This window comes from Carcharhinus amblyrhynchos, chromosome 1 (genome assembly GCF_965287045.1).
Source record: "Carcharhinus amblyrhynchos chromosome 1, sCarAmb.v2.hapA, whole genome shotgun sequence".
NCBI lineage: Eukaryota > Metazoa > Chordata > Chondrichthyes > Carcharhiniformes > Carcharhinidae > Carcharhinus > Carcharhinus amblyrhynchos.
This window is the reverse complement of record NC_137324.1, coordinates 23,735,752-23,751,385: the sequence shown is the minus strand read 5'-3', so window position 1 is coordinate 23,751,385 and position 15,634 is coordinate 23,735,752. Positions and strand designations below refer to the sequence as shown.

The window sequence follows — 15,634 nt, the reverse complement described above, 5'->3', positions numbered from 1 at the left end:
GCGTACCGTCCGAATGAATTTGGGAGGGCAGCCGAACTTTGACATGATCCTCCACAAGCCTTGTCGGCTTACTGTGTCAAAGACTTTCGCGAGTTCAACAAAGGTTGTGTAGGGCTCGCGATTCTGCTCCTGACACTTCTCCTAAAGTTGGCAAGCAGCAAAAATCATGTCAATAGTCCTGCGACCTTTGCAGAAGCCACACTGTGACTCTGGAAGCAGGCCCAGCTCCAGATGAATGACCAGACAATTTAGCAGGTCTCTTGCGAGGGTTTTTCCTGTGATGGAGAGCAGCGAGATTCCTCGGTGGTTGTCGCATACTTGCCGATTGCCCTTCCTCTTGTAGAGGTGTACAATGGAAGCATTTTAAGTTCCTGAGGAATGGATCCTTGCTACCAAAAAGACTGGAACAACTCGGTGAGCTTCTCGATAAGTGCAGGACCAGCAGCTTTGTAGATCTCTGCGGGTATGGCATCTGCCCCTGGGGCTTTGCCACTGGATAGCTGGCTGACAGCTTTCGTGACTTCAGCTACTACCGGTGAGTCATCCATGGCGCTGTTGATACCAACCTGGGGAATCCTGTCTATTGCCTCATCATTAATAGATGACAGTTGGTTGAGGACGGCTTCAAAGCGGTCAGCCCATGTCTGCAGGATCTGAGCCCTCTCTGTAATGAGAGTTGTACCATCTTACTCCCGAGAGATTGAGGTCCGTAGAGAGTGTTCAGGGCTTCATAGAACCATTTCAAGTCGTTTCTGTAGATTTTAAATTTTGACCCTTTTCATTCATCTTAAACCCCCTCCCTTTTTTTAAAATATTCCATACATGTATTGCCTCCATGCAATACAACCCCCCCCCTCTCACACCAGTCCATCTGTCTTCGTTGTTAAAGCTGTTACCTTTTGTTGCAGCTTCTATATTCTCCCTCCTTTCCAATTTGACATAGTCTGTGGACTCGAAATGTTTCTCTCCTGATAGATGCTGGGAGACTGAGTTTTTCATAGAATATAGAACAGTACAGCACAGTACAGGCCTTTCGGCCCTCAATGTTGTGCCAAGCTATGTCCAATCCCAAGATCAAGCTATCCCACTCTCTATCATTCTGGCGTGTTCCATGCGCCCTTCCAGTAACTGCTTGAAAGTTCCTAAAGTGTCCGACTCCACTATCACATAAGGCAGTCTATTCCATATCCCAATCACTCTGAGTGAAGAATCTACCTCGGACATCCCTCCAATGTCTCCCACCGTGAACCTTATAGTTATGCCCCCTAGTAATAGCTACATCCACCTGAGGAAATGGTCTCTGCACGTCCACTCCATCTACCCCCCTCATCATCTTATAAACTTCTATTAAGTCGCCTCTCATCCTCCCCCACTCCAAAGAGAAAAGCCCCATCTCCCTCAACCTTTCCTCATAAGGCCTACCCTCCAAACCAGGCAGCACCCTGGTAAATCTCCTTTGCACTCTCTCCAATGCTTCCACATCCTTCTTAATGTGCATTGTGCATAACTTGTACAATATTTTAATAGATATAATCCATAACTTTTACTCACCTATTTTATCGTAGTACTATATCATTTGTAATTTACACTCTGTGTTTCTGTGGGTAATGCAGCTATACATTTCAATTTTTTATTAACTAGTAAAAATTGACCTGATTTAGAAGTGGACTAGTTTCACTTGACTAAGGAGCAGCGCTCCAAAAGCTTGCGATTCCAAATAAACCTGTTGGACTATAGCCTGGTGTGATATGACCTCTCATCTTGTTTTAATAGGTATATGCTTCATTGTTGTAAGTTCATGTAGGGATAAGTTAATAAATAAGAATGATACTTGCCTGCACTGAGATTTCTTTTTGTGCTATAATTTTTTAAAAAAATTACTCCATCCTTAAAAGTTTCAAAGCCAATGCTCAGAATGGACCAGGCAATCCCAAATCCATTCCTTGCTTGCTCCAAAAACCACATTCAAATTGGATCAAATAATGGCTTCTTTTAAGATCAAGGTGATCGTTTCAATCCAACTCTTGTTCAGTTGAAATTTATCCGCACTCCTGTTTTGCATTGCACTTGTGATCGAAAACGTAAAGCATGAGGTCAAATAGTTCTTGCCATGTGGTTTTGAGTGACCTATAAACCATTGATTAGTAAATAATGAAAAGCAGTTATGTTGGGTGATGATGAATTATTCATCTTGAATGCAAATTCTTGTGATGATAGGTGTCTTGCTGTTGTAAGTTTTACTTTGTTCCAAGTAAATAGTCAAAGCATAATGTGAGGGGCTTGAAAATACTAGTCTATAGATACAGCAAGAAATTCTTATTACTATTGGGAATATGGTGCCTTGTGACTGATCATTTATTTGGTTTACTGTACACAATGAGGGAAAAGAAAACTAACATGAAATGAAACCAGAAAATGCTGGAAATGCAAGCTGGTGGGTATTTGTAAAATGTTTGTGATGAATAGTTGCTACAGTTATACATGAAAAGTAAGCTTGCATTTTTCATGTAAGTTCATAGGTTTAATTGGTGTCAATATCTTTGTAAATTGTTTTGCTGCAGAAAAAGTTTACTTAAATTGATTTTACTTTAACAGCTTCTGTTTTGTACTCCGTCATTATTTTTCTTAAAGAACATCAACAGTTGACTTTTTAACCTGAGCATATTTGAGTTTGGCAGCTGTAGACTGGGGAAGGATTAGGCAGATAAAATGAGAAGGGATGTGAATAATTTGCCGGGTGTTAGAGATGGAAAGGTGGTAGGACTGGAGGGTCTCAACGACATTATTGTTACTAGAGAGGCGGTGCTCAACAGACTGGAGGGACTAATTGTGGACAAGTCCCCAGGACCGGATGGAATGCATCCAAGGGTTCTGAAAGAAATGGCGGACGTGATAGTGGATACCTTGGTGGTTATTTTCCAAACGTCGCTGGATTCCGGGGAAGTGCCGGAAGATTGGAAAACGGCTAATGTTACGCCGTTGTTTAAGATGGGTGCCAGGCAAAAGGCAGGGAATTATAGGCCGGTTAGTTTAACATCTGTTGTAGGTAAAATGTTAGAATCCGTCATCAAGGAGGAAATAGCAAGGCATCTTGAGGGGAATTGCTTGATAGAGCAGACGCAGCACGGTTTCGTTAAGGGGAAGTCGTGTCTGACAAATTTACTGGAGTTCTATGAGGATGTGTCTAGGGCGGTAGATAGAGGAGAGCCGGTGGATGTGGTCTTTCTTGATTTTCAGAAGGCGTTTGACAAGGTACCTCACAAGAGGTTATTGTAGGTCAGGGGACATGGAGTTGGGGTTAGGGTGTTAGCATGGATAGAGGATTGGTTGTCAAATAGGAGGCAGAGAGTGGGGGTCAATGGGTGCTATTCGGATTGGCGGTTGGTGACAAGTGGAGTGCCCCAGGGGTCGGTGCTGGGGCCTCAGCTATTTACCATTTATATAGATGATCTGGAGGAGGGGACTGAGTGTATGGTGTCGAAATTTGCTGATGACACCAAGACTGGCGGAACGGCAAATTGCGCGGAGGGTGTGGAGAGTCTACAGAAGGATCTGGATAGGCTGGGCAAATGGGCCAGGAACTGGCAAATGGAATTTAATGTTGGCAAGTGTGAGGTGGTCCACTTTGGTAGGAAGGATTATTACTTACGTGGAGAAAAACTGCAGCAGGCGACGGTGCAGAGGGACCTCGGGGTCCTTGTGCATGAGTCGCAAAAACCCAGCCTGCAGGTGCAGCAGGTGGTCAGGAAGGCTAATGGGATGCTGGCCTTCATAGCGAGGGGGATTGAATATAAAAGTAGGGAGGTCTTGCTGCGGCTGTATAGGGCATTGGTGAGGCCGCAGCTGGAGTACTGTGTGCAGTTTTGGGCGCCGTACATACGCAAGGATATTTTGGCCTTGGAGGGAGTGCAGAGAAGGTTTACTAGGCTGATACCGGAGTTGAGCTATGAGGAGAGGCTGAATAAACTGGGCTTGTGCTCGTTAGAGTTTAGAAGAATGAGGGGAGATCTCATTGAGACATATAAGATGATGAATGGGATGGATAGGATAGAGGTGGAGAGACTCTTCCCGCTCAGAAAGGACAGTAGGACTAGGGGGCACAGCCTCAAGATAAAGGGGGGGCGCGGTTTAGAACGGAGTTGAGGAAGAACTTCTTCACTCAAAGGGTGGTGAATCTCTGGAATTCTTTGCCCATTGAAGTGGTGGAGGCTACCTCGCTAAATATTTTTAAGACGCGGGTTGATGGGTTTTTGATAAGAGAGGGGATTAAGGGTTATGGGGAGAGGGCGGGAATGTGGAACTGAGCCACGACAGATCAGCCATGATCTTATTGAATGGCGGGGCAGGCTCGAAGGGCTAGATGGCCTACTCCTGCTCCTATTTCTTATGTTCTTATAGTGAGGTGACCAAAACTGAACACAATATTCCAAATGTGGTCTCACCAACGTCCAGTATAGTTGCAGCATAACCCCACGGCTCTTAAACTCAAACCCTCTATTAATAAATGCTAACACACTATAAGCCTTCTTCACGGCTCTATCCGCTTGAGTGGCAACCATCAGAGATCTGTGGATATGAACCCCAAGATCTCTCTGTTCCTCCACATTCCTTAGAACCCTGCCGTTAATCCTGTAATCCGCATTCAACTTTGTCCTACCAAATTAATCACCTCAGACTTATCAGGGTTAAACTCCATCTGCCACTTTTCGGCCCAGCTCTGCATCCTATCAATTTCTCTTTGCTGCGTGCAAGAGCCCTCCACCTTATCCACTACTCCACCAATCTTGGTGTCATCAGCAAATTTACTAACCCACCCTTCAGCCCCCTCTTCCACGTCATTTTCCAGTGCCCTCTGTTCATGTTATAAATATTGGCCAGGTCACCAGGAAAATTACCTTATTCTTCATCAAATGCTGCCCTGGGATTTATTATGCAAATCAGAGTTCAGCTTAATGTGCCTCTCAAAAAGATGGCACCTCCAACATCCAATACAGCTTTAATACTGCACTGAAGTGCCAGCCTGGATTCTCCACTTGCTGGAGAGGACTTTGAATCTTTGATCTTCTGAATCAGGTGTGTGAATACTACCACTGAGCAGAAACTGACACTTGAATTTGTCAAAAGACTTTCAAATAAGTGAATTGAAATCTTTCAGGAAATAATGATCTTGCAACCATTGAGATGAAATGGCTCACAACTTTTCAACTGAATATCAAGTACTCACTTCATTCAGTACATTCTCCAATTCATACACAGCTTCAATAGCTCCAATATTGACGACTTGTAACTGATATAACAGCAGGTACATCATTGGACGGGAGCAGGTCAGCAAATGGCAATTCAAACAGGAGCCTCTTAACATCAGATGGAGTTTCTGTGTATTTGTTTAAAGACAAAAAAGAATCCTTAGGATAACAGAGAAGTGCGAATAAACCATACCTTCTGTCAATTCATATCCCACGTCAGAAGTGCACAGAAGTGTGTTGGCTAGGGGAATTTCACAGTAACTTCATTGCAGTGTTAATGTAAACCTCACTTGTGACTAATAAACAAACTTTGATTTTTACTTTTTCACTATCTCAATGCAACCAGAAATGAATCTTTTAAATAAATTTAAAATCACAATGAAAGAGTAAGAAAGCCAAGCTAAAATGTTTAACATTAATTTGAGTTTAATTTAATGCCATAAACCAGTTAATTGCATGGTGCAAAATTGTTGCAATACCCATTCATGTGTAGTCCAGCAAAAGAAGCCGAAATACAAAATTAAGTGTTAAACAATGTATTTCATCTTACCGTTTCCAAATATGTTTCTGCCCTTAACAACACTTCACATCGTAGGGAATAAGAAGTATTTTTGTCTAAGATTTAGTTTGATATTAGCTGCTCTACTTCTGTTAGTATATAACCTGTCAATAAAAAGCTACTAGGTTTTGATTTAATTCAATACATTATTGCAGTGACTGTACATTATTTAGTTGTCAGGCAACTACATGAAGGAGAAAATAAATTACTCAATTCAAATACAAACATCCTACATGACATCTGATACTGTCTGATTGGCAATTTATTCACACTTAAATTCTACCTCGCTTTGGTCACTGTTTCACTGGGTTCCAAAAGCTTACATTTTCAATCCACTTAATCTTGATCTTGGGTTTGGACATAGCTCGGCACAACATTGAGGGCTAAAGGGCCTGTACTGTTCTATGTTTCTACGTTAATCCTCCTGATATATCTCATCCCATATCAAGAGATATGGGATGAGGCTTTTTGGAATCATCCAAGCGAATCTATCTGAAATGTTAAGTAATCTTCTCAAGGGCAATTAGGAAGCAGAATCAGGATAAATAGAGCATTTTCAAGCTGACAATGTTAATTGTATATTAACTGCAGTTAACCATGTGTTATTAAGGGTATTGACTGGGTTGTTACTCAAACATGTATAAAAGGACGCCTACTGTCACTGTGGTGTAGTTGTTTTGGAGGTATATACTTGTAATGATTCATTTTATGAATAAATCTAAACTGAGTAAATATTGGCTCCAAACCCAGAAGGTTGTAAATTCATGGAATCATATCATAGAATCCCTCCAGTATAGAAGGAGGCCAATCGACCCTGTACCAGCAACAATCCCAGTCAGCCCTATTCTGTAATTCTCCATCACTAAGTGTATTTAAAAGTAAATTTAAAGGTGAATGTATTTAAAGTCACCATAGTCCGAGAAGACTAGAGGGCATCTCCCCTTCAAAGGTGATTGGTCGTGATTTAACCCGAGGAACACCACACCTCAGGCGAGGAGCAAAGTTGAGAAGGCAAGCGTTCATGAATATATGGAAATTAAACCTGCACTGTTGGCGCCGCTCTGCATCACTAACCAGCTATATAGCCAGCTGAGCTAAACTGACGGCTGGTACAGATAGAATTTTGGTATCTCAGGGAATCAATGGATATGGGAAGCAAACAGCAAAGTAGGGTTGATGCAGAAGATCCTTGTAATGAATGGAGGAGCAGGCCATATGGTCTATTCCTGCTCCTTTATCCTGAGTTGTGTTCAGAAATAACGGTTACTGTTCAATTAGCACATGTAAATATTAAAACAGTAGACAGGAGAATTTCATACATAAAATTTAAGCGAGGTCTGCTAACATTAGCAGCGGTATTTTTTAATTGGTAGGACATCTTGCCAATTTTGATGAATGCACGCGTACCAGAGAACACAGTAGCAAAAGAGTCCTGAGCATTTATGACCTCTCTTCTATTATTTTGTGTGTGGGAAGTTATGACCATTGCACAATTTATTACATTGCTGGCAACCATAAATCCAGGAACTTGAACAAAAGTCATCAGCTGCAGTCAACCAACATGTGGTGACTTACCAGTTACCCCCTAATTGCCCCAATGCTAAAATATCAATATAACTTCATACACAACATAAATAGCAGTATCCCCCCACATAGCCAATACATGTATATATTACATCTTGCATCTTTACGGCTTATAATACTTACATCAAAAAATAGGGGGTTATAGACCGTTAGTGGGAGATCTATATGTCCCATGTGTCCAGGACAATTAGTGTAATCTTGGGCACAGGTCCCACATACTTCCTTGGAATCAGCCGGACCCAATGCCAGATCATACAGGCCATTAACTGCTGGGTTGCCCACATTATCCAGGAAATAAGGATTGGTGATTGCCTTTACACTCAGTTTCCTACAGAAAAAATGAAAACATTTTGAGTTAATCCTAGTAAAGAAATTGTTATTAAACAAGGATGAATGGATATTGCTAAATCTACTAATGTTTCTTCTTTGCAATCACTTCTTAAAATGCAATTATTTTAGGATCAATGCAAATAATTTCAAGTGGTTCCTGATAACATGTCTGCATTTCAAACTATGATGTCCCAGTCTAACATCTCTCAATTAGTGCACAAACTAACTGCTTTTGTCCCACTTAGATAGGGTTACTGTTTCAAGACTAGTTCATTACACAGAATGCACAGCCCAAAAATGAGCCCTTTGGCCTAATCGGCTCATACTGACATTTATGCTCCAAACAGGCCCTGACCTGGCAGTAATTAGCCAGGTTAAATTTGTCCTGCTTTGTGTGTACAGGACATATCTGGGCAATTTTCCACATTATCGAGCAGAGAAGATTCAATGGAAATCTAATCGAGTGATCCAATTTATAAGACCAAAAAAAGGAACAGGAGGAATAGGCCATTCAGCCCATCAAGCCTGTTCTGCCCACCATTCAATAGGATCATGGTTGATCCAGCATTCCTCATGTCCACCTTCCTGCCCTTTCCCTGTAATCCTCAAATCCCTTACTAATCAATAATCTATCTCAGCTTTCGATATGCACAGGAACTCTGTTCCTATAGCTTCCTGTGGCAAGGAGTTCCAAAGATTCACAACCCTCTGAGGGAAGAGATTCCTCCTAATCTCAGTCTTAAATTGACACCCCTTTATTCTGAGACTATGTCCTCTGGTCCTAGACTCTCCCATGAGGGGAAACTCCTCTCAGCATTTACCCTATCAAGCCCCTTAAGAATCCTATAACTTTCAATTACATCTCTTATTCTTAATAATTCCACTGAGTAGAGTCCCAACCTGTTTAACTATTCCTCATAAGACAACCCTTCTTACCAGGGATCAACTTAGTGAAGGCAGTTTAAACTTCTCTGAACTGCCGCTAATGAAATCATATCTTTCCTTCAATAAGGTGACCAAAAGTGCTCACAGTAATCCAGATGTAGTCTCACCACTGCCTACAGCAAGACTTCTCTACCCTTGTGTTCCTTCAAATAACAGCCAACATTCCATTAGCTTTCCTGATTATCTGCTGCACCTGTATACTAGTTTTCTGCGTTTCATGCACAAATGCCCCCTTTGTGTTGAAGCCTTTTTTTTCCATTTAAATAATACTCTATTCTTTATGAGGAGATATGACAGTTTCTTCCAGTTAGTTATATTTCTCAGGGGAGAGGATGGGATTGGAAAAGCCATCAGATGTCTATGGGCAAATCAAAGATCGAGGTAAGGGGGAAGATCAGGTCCATAGCAGAAGGAGGGGATGGGAGGTTAGGCAGAAGATTGAAAAAGTGAGGGAAGAGATCATAAAAATTTACACAGAAATTTAGCGAATAGAAGCTGGGATAGACCATTTAGCCCATAATCTGTAATTTCATGGCCCAGCATATTCCCCACTCAACCATTACCACCAAGCCGGCCAATTACCACCTCATCAGTCCACTCTCAACCACCAGGAAAGCAATGGAAGGGGTCATCAACAATGCAGTCTGGCAGTGCTTACTTAGCCAAAACCTGTTCACTGCTCAGCTGGGTTCCACCAGAGCCACTCAGCTCCTGACCTCATCAATGCCGTGTTTTGAACTTGGTGAGATTGACTGTCCTTTGACAGCAAGACCATATTTAAGTGCATGGCATCGAGGTGCCCGAGCAAAACTGGAGCCAATGGGAATCAGGAGGAAAACTCTATATTAGTTGGAGTTGTAACTGGCACAAAGGAAGATGGCTGTGGTTGATGGAGGCCAATCATCTTAGTTCCAGGACGTTACGGCAGGAGGTCCTCAGGGGAGTGTCGTAGGCCCAACTATCTTCAGCTGCTTCATCAATGACCTTCCCTCCATCATAAGATCAGAAGTGGGAACATTCACTGATGACTGCATAATGTTCAATGTTGGCAGAGGTGCTTAATGGGTACTTTGCCTCAGTCTTCACAGTGGAAACTGATCTGGGAGATTTTGCTACGGTTTTGCAGCAGATGGAAAAGATTGAGCATGTGGATATTAAGGAGGAGGATGTGTTAGAACTTTTGAATTCTATCAAGATAGATAAGTCGCCGGGACCAGATGGGATGTACCCCAGGATACTGTGGGAGGCGAGGGAAGTGATTGCAGAGCCCCTGGCGATGATCTTTGCGTCGTCAATGGAGACGGGAGAGGTTCCGGAAGATTGGAGGATTGCGGATGTAGTTCCTATTTTCAAGAAAGGGAACAGAGATAGCCCGGGAAATTACCGACCGGTGAGTCTGACCTCAGTGGTTGGTAAGCTGGTGGAGAGGCTTCTGAGGGACAAGATTTACGAGCATTTGGAGAGGTTTGACATGATCAGAAATAGTCAGCATGGTTTTGTCAAGGGCAGGTCGTGCCTTACGAGCCTGGTTGAGTTCTTCGAAAATGTGACTGAACACATTGACGAAGGAAGTGCAGTGGACGTGGTGTACATGGACTTCAGCAAGGCGTTTGATAAGGTCCCCCATGCAAGACTTCTTGAGAAGGTGAGAGGGCATGGGATCCAAGGGCCTTTGGCCTTGTGGATCCAGAACTGGCTTGCCTGCAGAAGGCAGAGAGTGGTTGTGGTTGGGTCTTTTTCAGCATGGAGGTCAGTCACCAGTGGAGTGCCCCAGGGATCTGTTCTAGGACCCTTGCTGTTTGTCATTTTCATAAATGACCTAGATGAGGAAGTGGAGGGATGGGTAAGTAAGTTCGCTGATGACACGAAGGTTGGTGGTGTTGTGGATGGTCTGGAAGGATGTCAAAAGTTGCAGCAGGACATAAATAGGATGCAGGACTGGGCGGAGAAGTGGCAGATGGACTTCAACACAGATAAATGTGTAGTCGTCCATTCTGGCAGAACCAATGGGATGAACGAGTACACTATCAAGGGCAGGAGTCTTAGCAGTGTTGAAGAGCAGAAGGATCTTGGGGTCCGGGTCCACAGGACTCTTAAATCGGCCTCGCAGGTGGAGGAGGTGGTCAAGAAGGCGTATGGTGTACTGGCCTTCATTAATCGAGGGATTGAGTTTAGGAATCGGGAGGTAATGCTGCAACTTTATAAGACCCTTGTCAGGCCTCATTTGGAGTACTGTGCGCAGTTCTGGTCACCTCACTATAGGAAGGACGTAGAAGCTATTGAAAGGGTACAGAGGAGATTTACAAGGATGTTGCCTGAACTGGGAGGCATGCCTTATGAAGTTAGGTTGAGGGAGCTGGGACTCTTTTCCCTGGAGAGACGAAGGTTGAGAGGCGACCTGATAGAGGTTTATAAGATGTTGAGTGGAATAGATAGGGTGGATTCTCAGAGGCTATTTCCCCGGGTTGAAATGGTCGCTACAAGAGGACACAGATTGAAGGTGCGGGGAGGAAAGTACAGAAGTGATGTTAGGGGTAAGTTTTTCACTCAGAGGGTGCTGAGTGAATGGAATCGGCTGCCGTCAGTGGTGGTGGAGGCGAACTCGCTGGGGTCTTCTAAAAGACTTCTGGATGAGTATATGGAATTTAATGGGATTGGGGGTTATAGATAGGTCTATAGATTGGTAGGTGTTGATGTGATCGGCGCAACTCATGGGCCGAAGGGCCTGTTTGTGCTGTAGTGTTCTATGTTCTATGTTAACATCATTTGCAACTCCTCAGATGCTGAAGCAGTCCATGTCCAAAGGCAGTAAGACCTGGACAATATCCACGCTTGGGCTGATAAGTGGCAACATTTGCGTCACCACAAGCATCAGGCAATGACCAACAAGACAGAATCCAACTATCACTCTTTGACATTCAACGGCATTGCCATTACTATCAACATCCTGGTGGTTACCACCAACCAAAAACCCAACTAGACTAACCATTTAAATCATAAGAACATAAGAACATAAGAAATAGGAGCAGGAGTAGGCCATCTGGCCCTTCGAGCCTGCCCCGCCATTCAATAAGATCATGGCTGATCTGTCGTGGCTCAGTTCCACTTTCCCGCCCTCTCCCCATAACCCTTAATCCCCTCTCTTATCAAAAACCCATCAACCCGCTTCTTAAAAATATTTAGCGAGGCAGCCTCCACCACTTCAACGGGCAGAGAATTCCAGAGATTCACCACCCTTTGAGTGAAGAAGTTCCTCCTCAACTCCGTTCTGAACCGCCCCCCCTTTATCTTGAGGCTGTGCCCCCTAGTCCTACTGTCTTTTTTGAGCGGGAAGAGTCTTTCCACCTCTATCCTATCCATCCCATTCATCATCTTATACGTCTCAATGAGATCTCCCCTCATTCTTCTAAACTCTAACGAGTACAAGCCTAGTTTATTCAGCCTCTCCTCATAGCTCAACCCCCTCAACTCCGGTATCAGCCTAGTAAACCTCCTCTGCACTCCCTCCAGGGCCAAAATATCCTTGCGCAGGTGCGGCGCCCAAAACTGCACACAGTACTCCAGCTGCGGCCTCACCAATGCCCTATACAGCTGCAGCAAGACCTCCCTACTTTTATATTCAATCCCCCTCGCTATGAAGGCCAGCATCCCATTCGCCTTCCTGACCACCTGCTGCAAATCCTGTGACAACAAGAGCAAGTCAGAGTCTAGAAATCCTGCAACAAGTAATTCATCTCTGACACCTAAAATTCGGTCCACAATCTACAAGACACAGTTAGGAGTGTGATGGAATACTCTTCCCTTGCCTGGATGAGCGCAGCTCCAACAAATCAGCACACTTAATTGGCATCCCTTCCACAAACATTCAATCCCTCCACTACTGACACTCAGTAGCAGGAGTGTGTACCATCTGCAAGATGCACTCCAGGAACACCCCAATGTTCCTTAGACGTCACCTTCCAAATCCACAACCACTATCATCCAGAAGGACAAAGGTTTTTGTTTTGATTTGATTTATTATTGTCACATGTATTAACATACAGTAAAAAGTATTGTTTCTTGTGTGCAGCAGACTGTTCATACGGAAGAAAACAAGACAGTGCAGAATGTAGTGTTACAGTCATAGCTAGGGTGTTGGGAAAAATCAACTTAATGCAAGATAAGTCCATTCAAAACAGGGAAGAAGCTGTTCTTGTGTCAGTTGGTACGTGACCTCAGACTTTTGTATATTTTTCCCAACAGAAAAAGGTGGAAGAGAGAATATCTGGGGTCCTTAATTATGCTGGCTGCTTTGCTGAGGCAGCGGGAAGTGGAGTCAGAATCACTGGATTTGAGGCTGGTTTGTGTGATGGATTGGGCTATATTCACAACCTTTTGTAGTTCCTCGCAGTCTTGGGCAGAGCAGGAGCCATACCAAGTTGTAATACAACCAGAAAGAATGCTTTCTTTGGTGCATTCTATGGACAGTCGTAGCTGACATGCCAAATTTCCTCTGTCTTCTGAGAAAGTAGAGACATCGGTGGGCCTTCTTAACTTTAGTGTCAGCATGGGGGACCAGGACTGGTTGATGGTGGTCTGGACACCTAAAAACTTGGAAGCTCTCGCCCTTCTTACTTCATCCCCATTGATATAGATGGGACATGTTCTCCTTTACGCTTCCTGAAGTCAATGACAATCTCCTTCAAATTGTTGATATTGAGGGAGAGATTGTTGTTGCCGTAGTAGATGCACCAGATGCAGGGCAGCAGCTGCACGGGAACATCACCACCTGGAAGTTCCCCTCCAAGTCACTCACCATCCTGACTTGGAAATATATCACTCTTCCTTCGCCTTCCCTGGGTCAAAATGCTGGAATTCCCTCTTTAACAGCACTGTGGGTGTACTTACACCACATGGACTGCAAGGTTCAAGAAGGCAGCTCATCACCATCTTCTCAAGGGTAATTAGGAAAGGGTAATGTATGCTGGCCTAGTCAGTGACACCCACAGCCCATGAATTAATTTTAGGAAGTACCCATTCAAATACCTTTTGAAAACATTCATCATCCCTATTTTCACCAACCTCATAGGTAGTGAGTTCCAGATCATTACCACTTGCTGTGCAAAAGTCAACTCTGGCTTCAAATCTGTCAAATCAGCTGAAGGGAAAAATGTTTCTTTGTTTACCTTATCTAAATCTGTCATAATCTTGTACATCTTCACTGCGTCCTCCAAATGTTGTGTACATCTTTCAACTACTTTTCTTTGTATAGCAGTATGTTTCAACGCCATTGCTTGTCTGAAGAACTTCCTAATTTTAGTGCTGGATTTGCCTTTAATGTTTTGAACTTGTGACGCCCTTCTATCATTGTATTTTTTAAAAATTTATTTGAGGGCCATGGGCATTGCTGGCAAGACCAGAATTTGTCAATTACAAATCACCTTGAGAAGCTGGTGAGCTGTCATCTTGAACCACTGCCATCCAGATGGTGCAGATGTACCCATGGGAATGTTAGGTAGGGAGTTTGAGGATTTTGGCCCAACGACAATGGAAGAATGATGATGATGAAGTCAGGATAATGTGTGTCTTGCAGGGGAACTTAAGGAAGTGGCAATGTTCTGGCTGAGCTGCTGTTTTCCTGAATGTAGAGGTGACAGGTTTGGGATATCAAGATTACAGAAACTTTGGAAAGTTGCTGCAATGCATCTTGTGAATGGTACCCACTGCAGCCACAGTGAGCTGGTGGTTAGGAGAATGAGTATTTAAGGTAGTTATACATAACTCTATAAAAGAATATTTCTATACAGTCTTGAAAAGTCTACTGTGTTTAAATAATTGTGAACTCAAAAGACTGCAGACATACAAAGGATCAGGAAAGCAACCAAAGGAGTTAAGACTCCTTTGTAGCCCACAAAGACGAGTAGGCTGGAGGGTCTGGTCCTAAGACAGCAGATTCAGAATTTTACTGGAAGCAAATAGTGCAAAGGCTGGATAACTGAAACAAAATAGTAAGTGCTGGAAAGACTCAGCTTGTCTGGTAGCATCTGTGGAGAGATAAACAGAGTTGCTATTTCAAGTCCACTATTGCTCCTTTGGTTCCGAACTGGACTTGAAACATTAACTTTGCTTTTCTCTCCAGATATTGCTGGACCTGCTGAGATCCAGAATGTTTATGTTTCAACTTATTTTGTTGTTGTCAATTAAATAAACTTTCTGTAGTAATTCCACGTTCTGTTTTTAATTGGACATATGGCTTTCATCTCCCTGAACACCCACCAGTTCACATTATATTTTTCCAGTGCAGAAGGGACCATTCGGCCCATTGAGTCTGCACGACTTTCTGACAGAATATTTGACACAGACCCTCACCCGACATTTAACACGGCTAATCGTTTAAGAGTGGCATGGTGGCACAGTGGTTAGCACTGCTACCTCACAGTGCCAGGGACCCGGGTTTAACTCTCAGCTTGGGTCACTGTCTGTGTACAGTTTGCAGGTTCTTCTTGTATCTGCATAGGTTTCCTCCAGGTGCCCCAATTTCCTCCCATGCTCTATAGATGTGCGGTTTAGCTGGATTGGCTATGCTAAATTGTCCCTTCACTTCAGGGGGGTTAATAGGGTAAATATGTACTGCTAGGGGGATAGAGCCTGGGTGGGTTTGTTGTCGGTGCAATGTCAACGGACCGAATGACCTCTTTCTGCACTGTAGACATTCTATGAGCTAACCTACACATATTAGGACACTAAGGGACAACATATCAGGGCCAATCCATCTAATATGCACATCTCTGAACATCATGGGGATAACTTTTACCATGTTCAATCCACGCAACAAGCACATGTTTGGATTTTCTGAATGACAGTGACTTTAAAGATCAGACACCACACATTCCAGAAAATGTTAAACATCAGTCCAAAACTGACAAATAATCTGAAACATAAGAACATAAGAAATAGGAGCAGGAGTAGGCCATCTAGCCCTTCGAGCCTG

At 43.4% G+C, this 15,634-nt stretch overlaps 1 protein-coding gene across 1 annotated transcript in view; it reads right to left on the bottom strand.

Moving 5' to 3' along the window:
* polr1a (RNA polymerase I subunit A) overlaps positions 1-15,634 on the bottom strand; it is a 152,266-nt gene that overhangs the window by 135,179 nt on the left and 1,453 nt on the right. The window contains exons 2-3 of the mRNA XM_080198507.1: positions 7,513-7,717; positions 5,225-5,374 (exon numbers count right to left, since the gene is read on the bottom strand). Coding sequence (XP_080054633.1) covers positions 5,225-5,374; positions 7,513-7,717 — 355 coding nt within the window. The remainder of the gene's footprint in view (positions 1-5,224; positions 5,375-7,512; positions 7,718-15,634) is intronic.